Source organism: Nyctereutes procyonoides, unplaced genomic scaffold, assembly GCF_905146905.1.
Source record: "Nyctereutes procyonoides isolate TBG_1078 unplaced genomic scaffold, NYPRO_anot_genome, whole genome shotgun sequence".
NCBI classification, from domain to species: domain Eukaryota; kingdom Metazoa; phylum Chordata; class Mammalia; order Carnivora; family Canidae; genus Nyctereutes; species Nyctereutes procyonoides.
In genome coordinates, this window is record NW_026575140.1 from 23,265,071 (window position 1) to 23,280,863 (window position 15,793).

Consider the following 15,793-nt stretch of genomic DNA (forward strand, 5'->3'; position numbering starts at 1 on the left):
TTGCACAACTGTGCAAATACACTGAAATCCACTGAATTGTATGCTATAAAAAGGTGAATTTTATGGTATGCAAATGACATCTCAGTTTAAAAAACTCAATTCACATAATTTTATGCTACTTACTAAAGTGTGAGCTACCTGACACTGGTGCCACCACCACCTTTGGCCCATCACTGGGGCAGAAGGAAGAGAGACCCAGAGGCCCTCCCCCCACCCAGTAATGCCAGCTGGAGAACATGCTCCCCACCCCCCTCTCCAAAGCAGAACCAGTGTCACCATCCAAATAGGGTCCACTTTGGAGTTTCACAAATAACATTTATTGGCCGCATTTACACCGGAGTCTCACCCGCACCCAGGGCAGCTGTGCACAACCAAGCACTGCCTGATGAGAAAGAACTTGGACTCTACCCCGGGTGTGAGCTAGATGACCTGAGAAAATGGCTGTTTATCACAGACTCCTCCTAATATGACAACTTTCCTTAAAGACCTTGATTATGACTGAAGTTCTCGTTGATGTTCTTGGCAGTGGCTGAAGATTCCAACTTCAAACCCAGAACAACTGTCTGGAAAACAAAGAATAGGCAGTTACACCGAACTGTGCCCCACACTTAAGCCCATGCTGCCCTGGCAGGACCTGTCAGGGAGCCTCCATGGGTTGGTAGTAAGGGGGACCCCCACCATGAGTTCCCAAGGAGCCCAGGCAGGAAAGATTGCAGTAAGGCAACACCAGGGTGTATTGTAACTGGCTCACTTCTAGCCATGGATCTTTTTTGTTTGTTTGTTTGTTTATTTATTCATGAGAGACACAGACAGAAAGAGAGGCAGAGACACAGGTAGAGGGAGAAGCAGGCTCCACGCAGGGAGCCCAACGTGGGACTCGATCCCGGGTCTCCAGGATCACACCCCAGGCTGCAGGCGGCGCTAAACCGCTGCGCCACCCAGGCTGCCCTAGCCATGGATCTTCTGATGAGGTATTCAGCCCCTAGAGCCCACTCTCCCTCTCAGGGTGGAGAGTCTCAGCCTTGCACAGCTGTGAAAGGGACCCAATTCAAGGAGGCTGCAGCAGGCCCCACCGAGAAGGTAAGTGTGACTGTCAGGGCCCTTCAAGGGTCCCTGTTGGGAAGGTCCTGAGCTTGCCTGTTCTACAGCCTTCACAATTCTAGCAAATCTCTGCCAGGCCAGCCCACAGGCAGCCTGCAGTTTCTCCTGAGATGTGCTGGTCGTGTAGTTTGGGGAATCTCACAGGCACCCCGCAGACACCCCAGCCAGACAAGATAGTTCTCTTGAACAGCTGGCACTTCGGCCCTAAGAGCCTGGCTCTGAGGCAAACGCCTCCTACACGATCATTTGCACTTCCCTTTAGCCTACCCTGACCATCTACCTCATGTGTTATCTGCAGCCAAGCTTCTTTCTTTGCTCTTCCCAGAGTGGGCACAGGAGAGTCTAATTCACTTTGACAGTCAAGTTGGCAAACACACAAGAACAGATGAATTTTCATGCAAAGCAAAGAAGGAACAATCTCACGGTTTCACAAACCCCCTCATACTCACAGATCACCCAAAGCTCCCAGACCCTTGCCTCAGCCCTCTTCTCAAAAGCACATGCCCCAGAGAGGCTATGGGTCCATGCAGGCACTCTCATACAGATGTGCCCCGTGGCGTTGTTTGTAATCACAGGATCAGAGGCAGCACAGGTGCCCAACACCAGGAAAGCAGACAAACAGGGTGCAGTGGGGAGGGCCTTCTGCTTCCCGCCAGGACCAGAGACAAAGACAGAGCTACCCCCCTGCTATGAACGACAATAACGAGGACACTGGACAGACATCTACAACCATTTTCAGATACTGGACACTTTCTAGAATATTCCTCTTACAATTACATGAAGACAGATGATTAAGAAGCAAACAATATATGTAAATTGATCTGCATGCATTCACACACCCAGTTTTGCACATCTTCTACCCACATACATTTGTGTGTCTGCATGTCCTTGCACACAGGTGTGATCAAAGAGCCTGAGTAGACCAAAGGAAGCAGCCCTGCCTGTCCCTGGGCAGGGGTGGGGAGCGTGCCCTGGAGGCTTCATGGGAGCAAGTCTGGGTGGTGTTCCAGGTGACAAGGCCTGGATGAAGCTAGTGGGTCGAGGCTGGGGCAAGGGTTTTCCCAGATGTAGCCTTGATGGCTGGGACCAGGCTGGGGGAGAGGTCACAGGTCTCCAGGCCTGAAGCTGTGCTTACTCCCCAGCAGGATGCCTGGGCAAACAGCAGCTACCTTCAATCTTGATGTGTTGGAAATGTGCATAAACTGGAACCAGTGGTAGGCCAACAGAGGACCTGGGGAAAGTGATGAGGTGAGGAAAGAAAGGCAGGCAGCCCCGAGATGCCCAGTGCCCCACTGTCAGCTCTGATATGCCTGGATTGCTCGTTCATGAAGCGTGTGGTAGAATAAGATCCCAGTGCAACTGTGTACAGTGAGAACAGCACCATGGTGATCCCACTGCAGCCATTCCTCACCCTTTCGTTCAGCCACAACCAACTGCTCCCAGCCCCTGACCAAAACAGTGCCCCCACTGCCCCCACTCCATGCCTGCTCACCGAATGGCCACCACGACCCTCAGGACAGCCTGCAGGAGGGTCAGGAGGCTGCGGGGCAGGAGGGAGGCCGGGATGCTTGCTCCCTTCCCTGGGGCCAGTGGTTCATGCTGGTGAAGGGCCTGGAGCTGCTGCCACTTGAGGAGAAGGTGCCCATCACAGCAGATCCGCCAACGGTTGTACCAGGAACGCAAGCCCAGGGCAGGTTCTAGGCAAGAAAGCAAGTCAGGCCCTGGGCAGAGTGGGGACAGAGTGCCGCATTTGCATACCACACATGAGAGAACCCTCCAGAACCCAGGGCAAGGACGCCAGGTGTCCCAGAGAAGCTGGTCACAGCCCCGAGCACATGGATGCTGGCCAACATCCATGGAGATACAACGAACACTGCTGTTTACTTATTTCTGGGCTGACTACGGGGCTCGTGCCAGTGTCTTTTGAATCTTTATCCCTGACAGCCGCATCATGAACTAGTTATGAATGAAAGAATACAGAATTTAGCTGCGACCTGTTTCCCATTAAGCTTTCTTTTTTTGTTGTTTTTTTGGAAGGGTGAACAAGTGGGTTAAGCTCAGATGAAACCAGACTGGCGAGAAGCTGATCAGTAGAACTTAGTGATGGAAACATGGGGTTTATTTGAGTATTTGAAAAAACCACAACTACAAATGGGACTCTACTGTTTCCATTTCCTTGATCCTGGCTTTTGAGATCCGCTTTGGTCAACATGTGACTATTCTGGTATCATATTTATATTATAGCACTAACATGCTACTACTACAAATTATGCTATATTTATACACTATGTAACATATCCTACACATATACTGCATTGTATTATACACTGTATTACTACTCTGATTATACCAATGTGTAAAAGCATGATTAATATAAAACATATTATTTTCTTTATTAAAAAATCCTGCTGCAAAGCATAGGGAAGAAAAGCAAATGAGCCCTCTCTTTACAAAAAAAAATACAAGATGAATATACAGATTTTCTCTTTAAAATGGAAATAATCTGGATTTGAGGGTATAGGAAATATTTTTAAGCCACTTTTCTTAAATCATATTTTTAAACCTCTCTCTACAAAGCTCAAGGGGAGACAGATCCCAATTGTCCTGATACTAGTGAGACCTGGGCTCTCAATCCTGTCCTGGGAACACCTTCTGGACTGAAAGGGTTAAGGCTAAATTGCCCAAACTATTAACAAGGACTGCAGTGAAAGCACAGCTTTTGAAAACGTATCAAATTGATGCATAGGATTCAACAACAAACTGAGCTTTTGGCTTTTCTTAAAGATGCAGAGTATTCGAAGCCAAAAACAACCAATAAAAATAATCCGTAAGTGTGTGGTTATACAGTTAAAAGAGCAGTTTCTCCAACTTTATTGTCCTACCACTATGGTTTCTTTCCTAAGGTGATTTCTGGCTCTTCTCTCCCAAACTTGAGCCAATGTGCTGCTTCGTGTTTTGTTTGTTATACAGCCCCTAGTCTTGCTCTTCTGGTTGTTTACCTCCTGTCTTCCCCCACCCACATGGGTAACCTGTGACTGTCAAGCTAGACACACTGCACCGAATCCACATCCACAACCAAACAGGGCTTTAGCTTTTCTCTGATGCACATGGATGGAGTACTACTGCACAGACTGAAGCCACTTGTTTTTCCATGCTGCAACGTGTCTGGGGCTCCCTCCCATCCTCCTAACAGCTGCACACTCTATGTTGGCAGGTGCCACATTTGAAACACATCTCCATATATGTCCATCCTCCCACTGGGAGACGCTTCAGCTGCTTCAGATACCTTGCCAAAGATACTGCTGCTGCATACAGGCATGTATGTAGGAGTGTCTACCAGACATTACCCGGACATGGGTTTGCTGGATTCAAGATCAAGTATATTACAAAAGTTGAAAGATGAGAGAAATGGATGAAGTGGTCAAAAGATACAAACTTCTAGTTATAAAATAAATAAGTCCTGGGGATCTAACATACAGCACAGTGATCATATTTAATAATACCATAATGTATATTTGAAAGTAGCTAAGAAAGTAGATCTTAAAGGTTCTCACCACAAAAAATAAAATGTGTAACTGCGAGGTGACAGATGTTAACTAGACTTAAGTTGGTCATTTTGCAATAAACACAAGTATCAAATTGTTACACCGTGCACCTGAAACTAATATGTTCTACGTCAATTATATCTCAACAAATATTTGATAAATGCCTCTAAACTGCCCCCACAAAGGCTACGTACATCTATGCAGCTTCTAATTATTTTTATTATCAGGGAAAATATGCATTTTTGCAGCATTAAGAGGTAGGCATGCTGGCTGTCAGCCACTCATTTCCTGGGCACTTTCCCACCCAGCCCTGTGCTCCTGGGCTCTGGGCAGGCCGCTCAAACTGCTCACCCATCACAAGAACCCAGCCCCAGCCAGGCATCCATCCATTCCCTCCATCACAGATTTCAGGGAGGGGTGCTCACCACACAGAGCATGGGCACAGCTGGGCCAGGGGAGGACCCCTGTTGCAAGCCACACAGCATGTCCACTCCTTTGCTCACACCAATGCAGAGGAAGCATACATGTTTGCTATCAGTGCCAGAAAACACCTTCAAGAGCAATCCAACCCACTTGTTTTAGAGACAGAGAAAGTAAAGGTGGGAATGGAGGTACCATCTCCTCAACTGCTGACATGAGTTCATGAGTATACACTGGCTCACAAATACATAAAGCCAAGAATACACTTTGTTACAGATATATACTGCATCATGAACAGATGAATATATGGTATGTACTACATCTGCCATAATTATATGAACATACATATCCTAGGTTTCAAGTATATAAATGTTTTACAAATATACTCCAAAATGAATATATGCCTAAATATTATGTCATGAAAATATAGTGTCCTGCATATGTACATGTAGGTATATGTGCCATATCGTTAGTAAATACATTTACTAGGTCATAAGTGTACGCGTGAGTGTATATACCAGACACACAGACATACACTATGTCATGAACTATACAAGACCAGAACTTAAAAGAAAATATACTTTAGATAACATCTAACTCCAGGCTGCAAATTGGCTTCACTTTGAAAGCTAATGCAGACAGACTGTAGAGTCTAAGGCTTCTCTAGGTTCACTGAGGAAAAATGGTAGGTAGCCAGTGATGCCTGGCAAGAGAAGGGAGTGAAGATGCGGGATGTGTGTCACATGTCCATCTTTCTTTTACAGACATCTCGGGATGAAAGAAGTCTCCCCATCCCCACCATGAGACCCCGCCTTCCTTGGGGAGTGGGAGAGGATGAGACGTGTATGGTCTGTTACCTTGGATGCCTGTAAAACTCTGTTGCCTTTTCACCACCTAAAAGAAAAGAATGGGGGCAAATGTGTAAGCCCGGCCTGGTGATTTACCAGAAGGGTGGGCCTAGTGATTTGGTCAGAAACAAGGAAAGGGCCAGCTCAGAATGCAAGCCATAGTCCCCTTTTAAAAGTCCTCTGAGTCTTAATTCTGGGGACAGTCTGCTACTTGATGAGAGAAAACTAGCAAATGATATGTAGGTGAAGGCAGAAAGGAAGCCTCTACTGACCACCCAGGACACCCATAAAGTATGAGAGAAGAGGGACCATGGGGCAGAGGAGCGTTGGACCTAGCCAACCACTCCAGCAGTCACTGCTCTGGAGTCCAGAGATATGGAGGGGCAGACAGAGCTGAAAATCCAGGACAGAAAGTCAGAGCAACGGTTCTTCCCAGGTCCTCCCTCTGCCTGCCAGGATGCCCAGAGAACTAGAAAGGGTGCTGAGGCAAGGTGAAGGGGGTGAAAGAAGAGGGGAGAGGAGCAGGAGGCAGGAGCGATAGCAATAAAGGTGGCAGCAGTGATGGGGGACCGCCTTCAGACAGCAGTGCGACCCACCCTCCCAGCACACCAAGCTGTCCCCGCCCCTGCACACACCCACCTCCTGCACTCTGCTACCCAAACTCCCTTCCAGTGGAGGCCACTGTGGGGAAAGAAACCAGCATCCTCCACCCCATCTCTGGATCCCTCTTGGACCTCACTGCTGTGAGCCTCCCTCTTACCTTCTTGTGAGGCCTCAGGACCTGAGGCACCCAGTAGGGCATCACTGCCTGATCCCTAGGCATCGGGAGGCGGCCCCCAAAGCGGTGGCATGGGCAGGGGCATGCCTCGGAGGTTTTAGGGATATAAAACTGGACCATCTTTTGGATCTAACAGAGAGGAAGGGAAGAGAAGGTCCAAAGGGGTTGTGCTCCAGAAACCTTCACCTTGGGACAGGGTCCTAGGGGGCTCCTCTTCTGTACCCTCCCACAGGCACACCCCAATCACCCAGCTGAGGAAGCTTTCTCCCCTCCATGACATTCCCAGGGGCACCTGCACCTCTGCAGTGTGAAGAAGTCAGGAGATGTGGCTATCCTAAGTCTGGAGGCCTCCAGGACTAGCCCAATAGGGGCACAATATCCAGCCCCTCTGAGCCTCAGTGTTCTAGGCTATAAAGCAGGCTCTGCCAGCTTTCTGAAAACATGGGTCAGAATCAACAGCGGACAGTGTTTGATCCACCAACTCCACTCTGGGATATGTGTGCATCTGCAAAACGACACTTGCAAAGAACATTAGCTACAGTGCTGGCTGTAGAGGCCCAAGAGCCCGAAACCTCGTCTGTAAGGGATAATAAACAGGGGATATGGGGACAAGGGAATACTGCAGCCTCTGAAAAGCATGAGGCAGACCCATCTGTCCGCGCAGAGATGTGAAGTTAAGTGGGAAACAGAGCGTGCAGTATGTACAGGTTTTTTTTAAAGATTTTATTTATTTATTCATGAGAGACACACACAGAGAGAGAGAGGGAGGCAGAGACACAGGCAGAGGGAGAAGCAGGCTCCATGCAGGGAGCCCGACGTGGGACTCGATCCCGGGTCTCCAGGATCACACCCTGGGCTGAAGGCAGCGCTAAACCACTGAGCCACCCAGGCTGCCCAGTATGTATAGGTTTTATACAGAATCTACATGCCATACTTTCTGTGCATGAGTTGTGGGGGGACCATGGCCTTGCCCCATTCTTTTTCCCCCCACACAGCCCTGCCCATTGTCCTGCAACCCCAGTTTCTTCCAGCAGAGGGGTAGCATGGAGCCCGTCCCTGGACTGGAGTTAGGCCATGCACTGGTTTGGCCCACAGAACGAGAAGGAAGTGACAACAGCCAGATCTGGCCAGGCAAAGAGGCCACACTGGCCTCTACAATGTCTGGGCTGGCACACTGGCCCCAAGATCAGGGACAGGTGGGGCTGGGCCACCCAGCTGAGCCCCTCAGACATCTGAGTGATGACATTGACTGCTGTTTCAAGCCAGGCATTCAGGCAATGTGTTACACATCGCTAGTGGAAGAGCACACACATAGCCCATCTCCAGGCCACGCAAGGAAGCCTCAGGGGAGGCGCAGGCAGGGTATTCTCTTTCTACCACCCTAAGTTCCTACCATACACTTGTGAGTGGACCTGCTGACTTCCCAAGGCCAAGGAGAACCAGACCAGAGTATGTATGTGACGTGCTACAAAGCACAGGATCCCAGAGGGGAGGGCCAAGGGGTTGAAGGCTCACCCAAAGGAGGAGATGGAACAGGTTCTGAAGAACCTGAGAACCTCCATCCACCACTACCTCCTTTGAGCATGGCCTTGCCCAGCAGGATAAGCACACTCCGGTCAGGTCTGCCCCCTCCGCCAAGCACCTGCTAATAAGCACATTCTCTGCAGCATGCGTGGTATTAGGAGCAAAGACCTGCCCTGCCCACAGCAGTTCATTATGCAGCACTGTCCAGCTGTAAGATAATGCCAGGATGTGGGGGAACAGCAGGAGCTGGGAGAAAGCTGCAGGCCAGAAAAATCTGTCTAGAAACATCACTGAGCCACATCACAGGGGGCAGGCTAGGTGAAGGCGGGACAGCAGCAGGTACCTGTCTGAGAGGCCTCAGGATGTGGACAGAACCAACGTCCCAGGCAGACCCTGTCAATTGCCCAGACAGCAATCATTTACCAACCCAAATCCCCTTCTTAAAAGAACCCAGCTTTATTCAAGGGGCAAAGTGCCCAGATCCAAGGGATCAGCATCAGTCAATCAGGGCTTTGCCAGGAATGAGTAAGAACGTGAGGATGAAGAGAGGAACAAGAAGTACGTCAAGGCTTCTGGGAATGTTTTATCCCTGATAAGAAGGGAACAGGAGGGTAAGCCTTCTATGCCACCCTGGAAAAAGGAGGACCCCAGAAATGCTCACTTTCTGTCATGTGTATCATGGTATAAAACAGAGACCCATGGCCACCATCTCGAAACACTAAAGGTGACAATGCCAACACTCTGAGTAAAGACTCTGGTCCTTAGACATGCTGGTCAGCATAAAACCAATCCTAGAAGAGTCCTCTCTCTACCAAAGACCTGGATGAACCCATGGTGGGTCCATTTTCTGTGATTTGCACCTAACACTCCCCTCCACTGGAACAGGAGCCTGAGCAGCAAGTGGAAAGGAGGCTGGAGATGGGGGTGGGGAGGCAAGATCAGGAAGGACCCCAGAGACTGTGTCAGGGACTCCAGTCCACACTCAGGAACTGGGAGCTTCAGAGGAGCAACAGGACCAGATACACAGTCTTCAAAGCTTATGGGGCTGCAGCTCAAACATGGACAGCCAGACTAGAGAGGATGGAGGCAGGGAGCCCAGGCGGAACACATGAGACAGGCTGGGCACACTGTCTTCTATAGTCCTTCCATCCTGCTTAGGGTCACCTCCTCCCTGAAGCCCACCAGCACAACTCAGTGAGGAGAGTCCTGGGTTCTAATCCCTCATCTGCTATGAACTGACACTGTGACCCCGGTAAAGCCTGTCCTTTCTAGACCTCAGTGTGCCCATTCTTTAAAGGGGTACAATAATACCTACCCTGCCTGACTCTCAAATGACACAGTGACCAACAGGAGGGACTGAGGCCATCATCACTGCCTAGGACAACATGACTCAGTCATCTTGAAGCCAATGACCCCTTTGAGAGTCTACTAAAAAACAAGAAACGAGAGAGAGGGCCTCATTTCAGATTCCACTGGTATTAAAAGAGTGATTAGAGAACATTATGAACAACATTGTGCCAATAAATTTGACAATGATGTAATTAACAAATTCCTTAAAGCTCACTAAAAAAGAAGCAAACAACCTGAATAACTCTGTTATCTATACAAGAAATTAAATTTGTAGTTAAAAAAACCTTCCCACAAGGAAGCTCTGTCCCACATGGCTTCAATGATAAATCCTACCAAATATTAAAGGAAGAAATAATACCAATTCTACACTAAGTCTTCCAGAAAAGTGAAAATGAGATAATACTTCTCAACTCCAGATCGGCGTCATCTGAATTCAAAGGCAAACAAGGACAATGCAGATCAGTAACCCTCATGAATATACAAGCAAAACTTCTAATCAAATATATGAAGGAGAATGCATCCTGATTAAAGGGGATTTCTCCCAGGAAGTGGTTTAACTTTGGAAAATCCATCAATGCAATCCGTCATATTAACAAACCAAAAAAAAAAAAAAAGATGCTCTGAATAGACACAGATAAAATCCAACATTTATTTTGGATAAAACCTCTCAGCAAACTAGGAATAGCCAGGAACACCCTTAGCCTGATGCAGGGCATCTAAACCAATGGCTAACATCATGCTTCATGATGAAAACCCGAGCTGTCCCTTGAAGATGAGAGAGAAGATAAGCACATCTTATCTCCCCACTCCACTCTACAGTACACCAGAAGTTCTAGCTAGAGTTCAGGCAAGAAAAATAAAGGCATCCAAACCAGAAAAGAAGGAATGAAATCATCTCTCCCTGCAGATGACATGATCATCTATGTAGAAAACTTGATGGACTCTACAAAAGAGCTCCTAGAATAAAGGAGGTAAGCATTACCGTAGGATGCAAGATCAAAATACAAAAATCAGTGGTATTTTTAGTACTAGCAATGAGCAATCATAAACTAAATTTTTAAAATGATGTCATCAAAACTATAAAACACTCACAGATCAGTGAGACAGAAGGTGTGCCAGACCTGTGCATTGCTGACTGCAAGACAACCCTGAGAAACACAAAAGGCCTACAGGGATATAGAGATCACCAAGTTCTCAGGTCAGAAGAGTCAGTGTCATTAAAAAAGATGATTCTCTTCACACTAATTTACACAAAAAATACCAACCAAAACCCCAGCAAGACGTTTCTTTAGAAACTGGCAGATGGGATTCTAAAATTCACATGGAAATGCAAGGAAACTAGAATAATCAACTTTAAAGAAGAAAACTGGCATTGGAGACACACACTATCTGATCTCCAAGTTCATTATAAAGCCACAGCAGTAGAGACAGCATGACATTGGCATGCAGACAATTAGAAGAGTGGGATGGAACAAAGCCTGGAAACAGACCCACAGCTACACAGCTGATTTCTGGCAAGGTGCAAAGGCAAGCCAGTGGAGAAAGCATGGTGTCTATGACATGTGGCATTACAACAACTGGACACCCACAACGGGGAAAAAAAAGAACTTCAGGCCATACCTTAAGCTACACACAAAAATTAACTTAAAATGGATCACAGACCTAAACACAAACTATAAACTATAAAACTTCTAGGAAAAAATACAGGAGAAACCTTTCTGATCTTGGCACCTTGGCTTACACAAAGATTTCTTAGGTATACTTAATACTGCTAAAAAAAAAAAAATACTGCTGTGCTGTGGTGGGGGGCAAGGGGCACACCTAAGCAAGATCCAGGAAAGGTCCAATTGATAAACTGGACTCCCTCAAAATGTAAAACTTATGCTAGTGAAAGATATTGATAAGAAAACAAAAGAACAAGTCAAAAACATGGACAAAATGTTTATAAATTGAGTATCTCATTATACCTAGAATATATAAAGAACTCTCAAAACTCAATAATTTAAAAAAAAAAAGCAAACAATCCAGTTTTTCTAAATGGGCAAAATATCTGAACAGATGCATACATATCAAGTAAGACATACAAAGCCAACAGCATAGGGAGGAGCCACTCGGCATCACCAGTTACTGTGGAAATATAAAGCCACAAGAGGACACACACCTATTAAGACGGCTAAGATCTGAAAGACTGACCAAACCACGTGTTACTGAGGATGTGGAGGACTAAAACTCTATACACTGCTAGTGCAAATGTAAAATGATACAACCACTTTGGAAAACAGTTGGCAGTTTTTTAAAAAGTTAAACATACACTTACCCCACGATCCAACAAGTCCACTCCTAGGTATTTGCCCAAGAGAAATGAAGGTGTGTTCATACAAAGATTTGTACACAAATGTCCACAATAGCTTTATTTGTGATAAACAAAACCTCTGAGATGGTGCAGATGTCCTTCAGTGGACAAATGGCTGCACTGTGGTCCAGTCATATGATGGATACCCAGTGCCACTCAGCAACAGCATGGATGAAGCTCAGAAATAATTACACTGAGTGAACGAAGCCAAAGAGGGCCTACTATACGATTCCATTTATATAAAATGCAAGGAAATGCAAACTGATCTAGGGTGACAAAAACAGGTCAGTGGTCACCTGGGCACAGCAGGGTGGGGAGGATGGGGGCAGTCACAAAGGGCCATAAGGAAACCTTTCAGGGTTGCATGAATGCACGTTAGCTCAGCAGCAGTGGTAGTTTCACAGATGGGTATGTATGTCAAGACTTAGCAAACTGTACATTTTACATATGTGCAGTTATCACGTCAGTCTTAACTCCACAGATCTGGTTTTTGAAAAAATATGAATCAAAAAAAAAAAAAAAAAAACACAAACTGTCCCCTAGAAATTTTAAGATACCACTCTATACCACCTATGACTTTGAGGGGTGACTGGTCCCCTGAAGTTCACTGTGGACTCAGATGAAGAAACCCTAGTTCAAGTCACCTACCTGCTTTCGGGGTCTCAGGGACAACGGGACCCAGTAAGGCAACGCCGCCTCAAACCTGGGCACCGGCAGGTAGCCCCTGCATTTGGCCTGGCACTCACAGCAGATGGGCTCTTGATGAACAGTACTGGGGACAGGACACATCTGAGCGAGAGTCAGAAAAGAGAATTAAATTTGCTGCTGCATTTGCGAATTAAGCCAAGGAACTCTCTGGAATAGTAAACCAATGCTTGGAGAGAGCCAAGGTTGAGGCAGGGTGTCCAGGGGCAGGGGCCCCAGCTCCTCCTGCAGCTCACAAAGAGGGAGGCTACCCTGGCTCACTCCAGACTCATCTAGAAGGGCACCACCAGAGCCTGTAGACCAGGTGTATTAGGATTCCCAGCCACTTACTGCTGCATCACCATGAGCAAGTCTGGGGAGCACAACCAAGTGCAGTGGGGAAAGGGTTGTTCTTTTCATGTACCAATCTGCCATCATGTTTTACATTTGCAAAGTCTTCCACATCCATCCCAGGGGATCCTTGCCATGCCCACAGGCAGGCAGGAGAAGGGAAGTCATCCTCCCCAGGGTCAGATGAAGAAACAGATGCCCAGAGCAGGTACTTCAGGGGGCAGTGTGGTACTCCCAGGCCTCCCGAGTCCCTGTCTTGAAGTGTCTTCAGGAACCAGGGGTGGGGGAGGCAGTGAGTGACCCTACACAGAGATATTGGGGGCCCAGTGATAGGCCCTATAACCGTAGACTCCCATTTCTTTCTTTTTTTTTTTTAATTTTTATTTATTTATTTATGATAGTCACAGAGAGAGAGAGAGAGAGAGGCAGAGACACAGGCAGAGGGAGAAGCAGGCTCCATGCACCGGGAGCCCGACGTGGGACTTGATCCGGGTATCCAGGATTGTGCCCCAGGCCAAAGGCAGGCGCCAAACTGCTGCGCCACCCAGGGATCCCTAGACTCCCATTTCTGACTCACCCTGATGAAGTGCTGTCTGAGGACCCACCCACATTCTCCACTCTCCCAAATTCCACAGGGTTGGTGGAGTTGGGGCAAAATAGCTGAGAGGTTGCTTTCCTTACCGACTGATCTATGAAGCACACTTCTTTCCCAAAGGTTTGAAATGTGCTCTTCCTAGAAAACAAGAACAGGAAGGCTTAGAAAGTTCTGAGCTTTGTGTAAATTGTGGTGGGGGCGGGGGGGGGGGAGGATAGGACTGTGGGGTGAGGATCCGGGCCAGCTTCCTCCTCACCTGGCATGTCACTAAGCCCCAGGGAGAGGGAGGTCATTGTCCTGACACTGAGAGAGGGAGGGGGCTGACCACAGAAGCAGGTGTATGCATGCTCCTCTATGTCCAGAACGTACTCACTTGCTGCACACTCCAGCTCAACACGCCCTGGGCCCTTTGGGAGTGAGAAGAAGGCTCCTGCCAGGGCCAAACCTTCCAACCACAATCCCCAGCACGCCCAGGGGCTTACTTGCAATACCCAAGGCAAAGACGGTGAAAGCCGTATGTTAAATGAAACTCCCTCCAGTAAAGAAGCTGTGGTCTGTGTGTACAGCGGAATATTCCTCAGCCATCAGAAACGACAAATACCCACCATTTGCTTCGACGTGGATGGAACTGGAGAGTATGATGCCGAGTGAAGTGAGTCGATCGGAGAAGGACAAACAGTGTATGTTCTCATTCATTTGGGGAATATGAATAACAGTGAAAGGGAATAAAGGGGAAAGGAGAGAAATGAGTGGGAAATATCAGAGAGGGTGACGGAACATGGGACTCCTAACTCTGGGAAACGAGCAAGGGGTGGTGGAAGGGGAGGAGGGCGGGGGTGGGGGTGACTGGGTGACGGGCACTGAGGGGGGCACTTGACGGGATGAGCACTGGGTGATAGGCTACACGTTGGCAAATCGAACTACAATAAAAAAAATATACTAAATAAATAAATGAATAGCAACCCCCTCCAGGACAGCACGGGTGCCTGGGGTGGGGTGACAGAGCATCTGAGGCCGTGCAGGCGGCCGCACCACCTGCCGCCACCACCCCAGGAGCTAACTGCCGGGGTGTGATACGGGGCCCCCAGGGGCACAACGCGAACACAACGCAGAGGCTGACGCGTCCGTGTTCTGTAACGTGGAAACCCTCGGCGCCGCACTGCGCTGCCTGTGCTGTGCGTCAGCGTCAGCGTCAGCGTCAGCGTCGCTGCTGCTTTATTCCAGCAAGAGCCTCGGGTCGTCGGCTCTGCGGGCGCAGCCGAGGCTGCGAAGAGCCGCGCAACCGCCCCCACGGCCCAGGGAGCCGGAACCCCCAGTCCCCACCCGCAGGCAGCCGCCCAGCTCTCTCCACAGACTGGCTGGGGGCGTGAGGCGGCGCTGGCGGGAGGAGGGGGAGCGGGCCACGACCCCTCCCGGGACTTCGGAGCCAGCGCCGAGGGGGAGGTCTGCGGTGGTGCGCGGAGGCGGTCAGCCCCAGAGGGAGGCCAGCGCCCCACAGCGCCCACGTCCTCGGGCCGGGAAGCACCACACGGCCCTCCGGCGCTTACGTCAGCGTGGGCGTGCCCTCTGCCCGCCTAGGTGCTCCAGCCTCCGCGGGGCCCAGGGACCCGGCGGCGGCGTCCGCGGCCCGGCGAGCGGGGCTCGGGCACGCACTTGCCTGCCACGACGCGCTCGGGAGAGTGCGCGCTGACTGACGGACCCAACGGACACCCGAGGGCCCCCGGAAGTGCCCGCCTTGGCTCCGGCAGGGCCGCCGCGGTGGAGGCGGTGGGGACCATCCTGAGGCGGGTGACGACAGCAGGGCCCGGCCTTACGCAACCGGCTGCTCCCGCGGCCGGCGCGCGCACGCACCGGCAGCCGCGCCCGGGCCACCCCGCCGGGCCCCTCCCCTTCCTCCCGTCCGCTGCCTCAGGCCCCGCCCTTCCGGCCGGAGGGCCCTGGCGCGCCACGGACTCGCCGAGCTTAGCCAATCAGGCGCGGCCTTCTAGGCATGTGCCCTTCTCTGGCGGCTGACTGGCCCCAGGCGTCGGGCTCCGTGGGTCACGGGGAGGCCTTGGGGCGGGGCCGGAAGCGCCCCCTCGCCGCCGTCCGCGGGAGCCGCTGGTCCCGGAAGCTCCGGCTCTGTGCGCGCCCCGCTTCAGCGCGCGGGTCGTGACGTGGAGGAGCTGCCCGGGGCTCGGGAGGCCGCGGAGCTGCCGCCGGCTGCCGTCCGGAGGGCCCCGTACACGCCTGGGCTCTGGCCCG

At 49.9% G+C, this 15,793-nt stretch overlaps 1 protein-coding gene across 2 annotated transcripts; it reads right to left on the reverse strand.

Annotated features, from left to right (window-relative positions):
- Positions 1 to 301: 301 nt before the first annotated feature.
- On the reverse strand, positions 302 to 15,449 carry CUNH16orf95 (chromosome unknown C16orf95 homolog). Of its 2 annotated transcripts, XM_055305550.1 has the most exons (7): positions 15,203 to 15,449; positions 13,636 to 13,687; positions 12,568 to 12,708; positions 6,675 to 6,821; positions 5,924 to 5,960; positions 2,594 to 2,798; positions 302 to 563 (listed from the first exon to the last, which is right to left on the reverse strand). In XM_055305550.1, the coding sequence occupies exons 1-7, from the start codon at positions 15,325 to 15,327 to the stop codon at positions 545 to 547; spliced, it is 726 nt and encodes a 241-aa protein (XP_055161525.1). In that variant the 5' UTR covers positions 15,328 to 15,449; the 3' UTR covers positions 302 to 544. The 2 variants fall into 2 exon arrangements, with proteins under 2 accessions (XP_055161525.1, XP_055161526.1); XM_055305551.1 differs by lacking the exon at positions 6,675 to 6,821 and having other exon boundaries at positions 15,203 to 15,447.
- Positions 15,450 to 15,793: the final 344 nt, after the last annotated feature.

Bases quoted from the DNA above. Each gene is read 5' to 3' on its own strand.
- CUNH16orf95 (XM_055305550.1), bottom strand. From the start codon at position 15,327: ATGGTCCCCACCGCCTCCACCGCGGCGGCCCTGCCGGAGCCAAGGCGG. The intron at 13,688-15,202 runs GTGCGTGCCCGA...CTTGTTTTCTAG, and splicing joins GAGCGCGTCGTGGCAGGCAA to GAAGAGCACATTTCAAACCT. The intron at 12,709-13,635 runs GTAAGGAAAGCA...ACTCTCGCTCAG, and splicing joins TGTGCTTCATAGATCAGTCG to ATGTGTCCTGTCCCCAGTAC.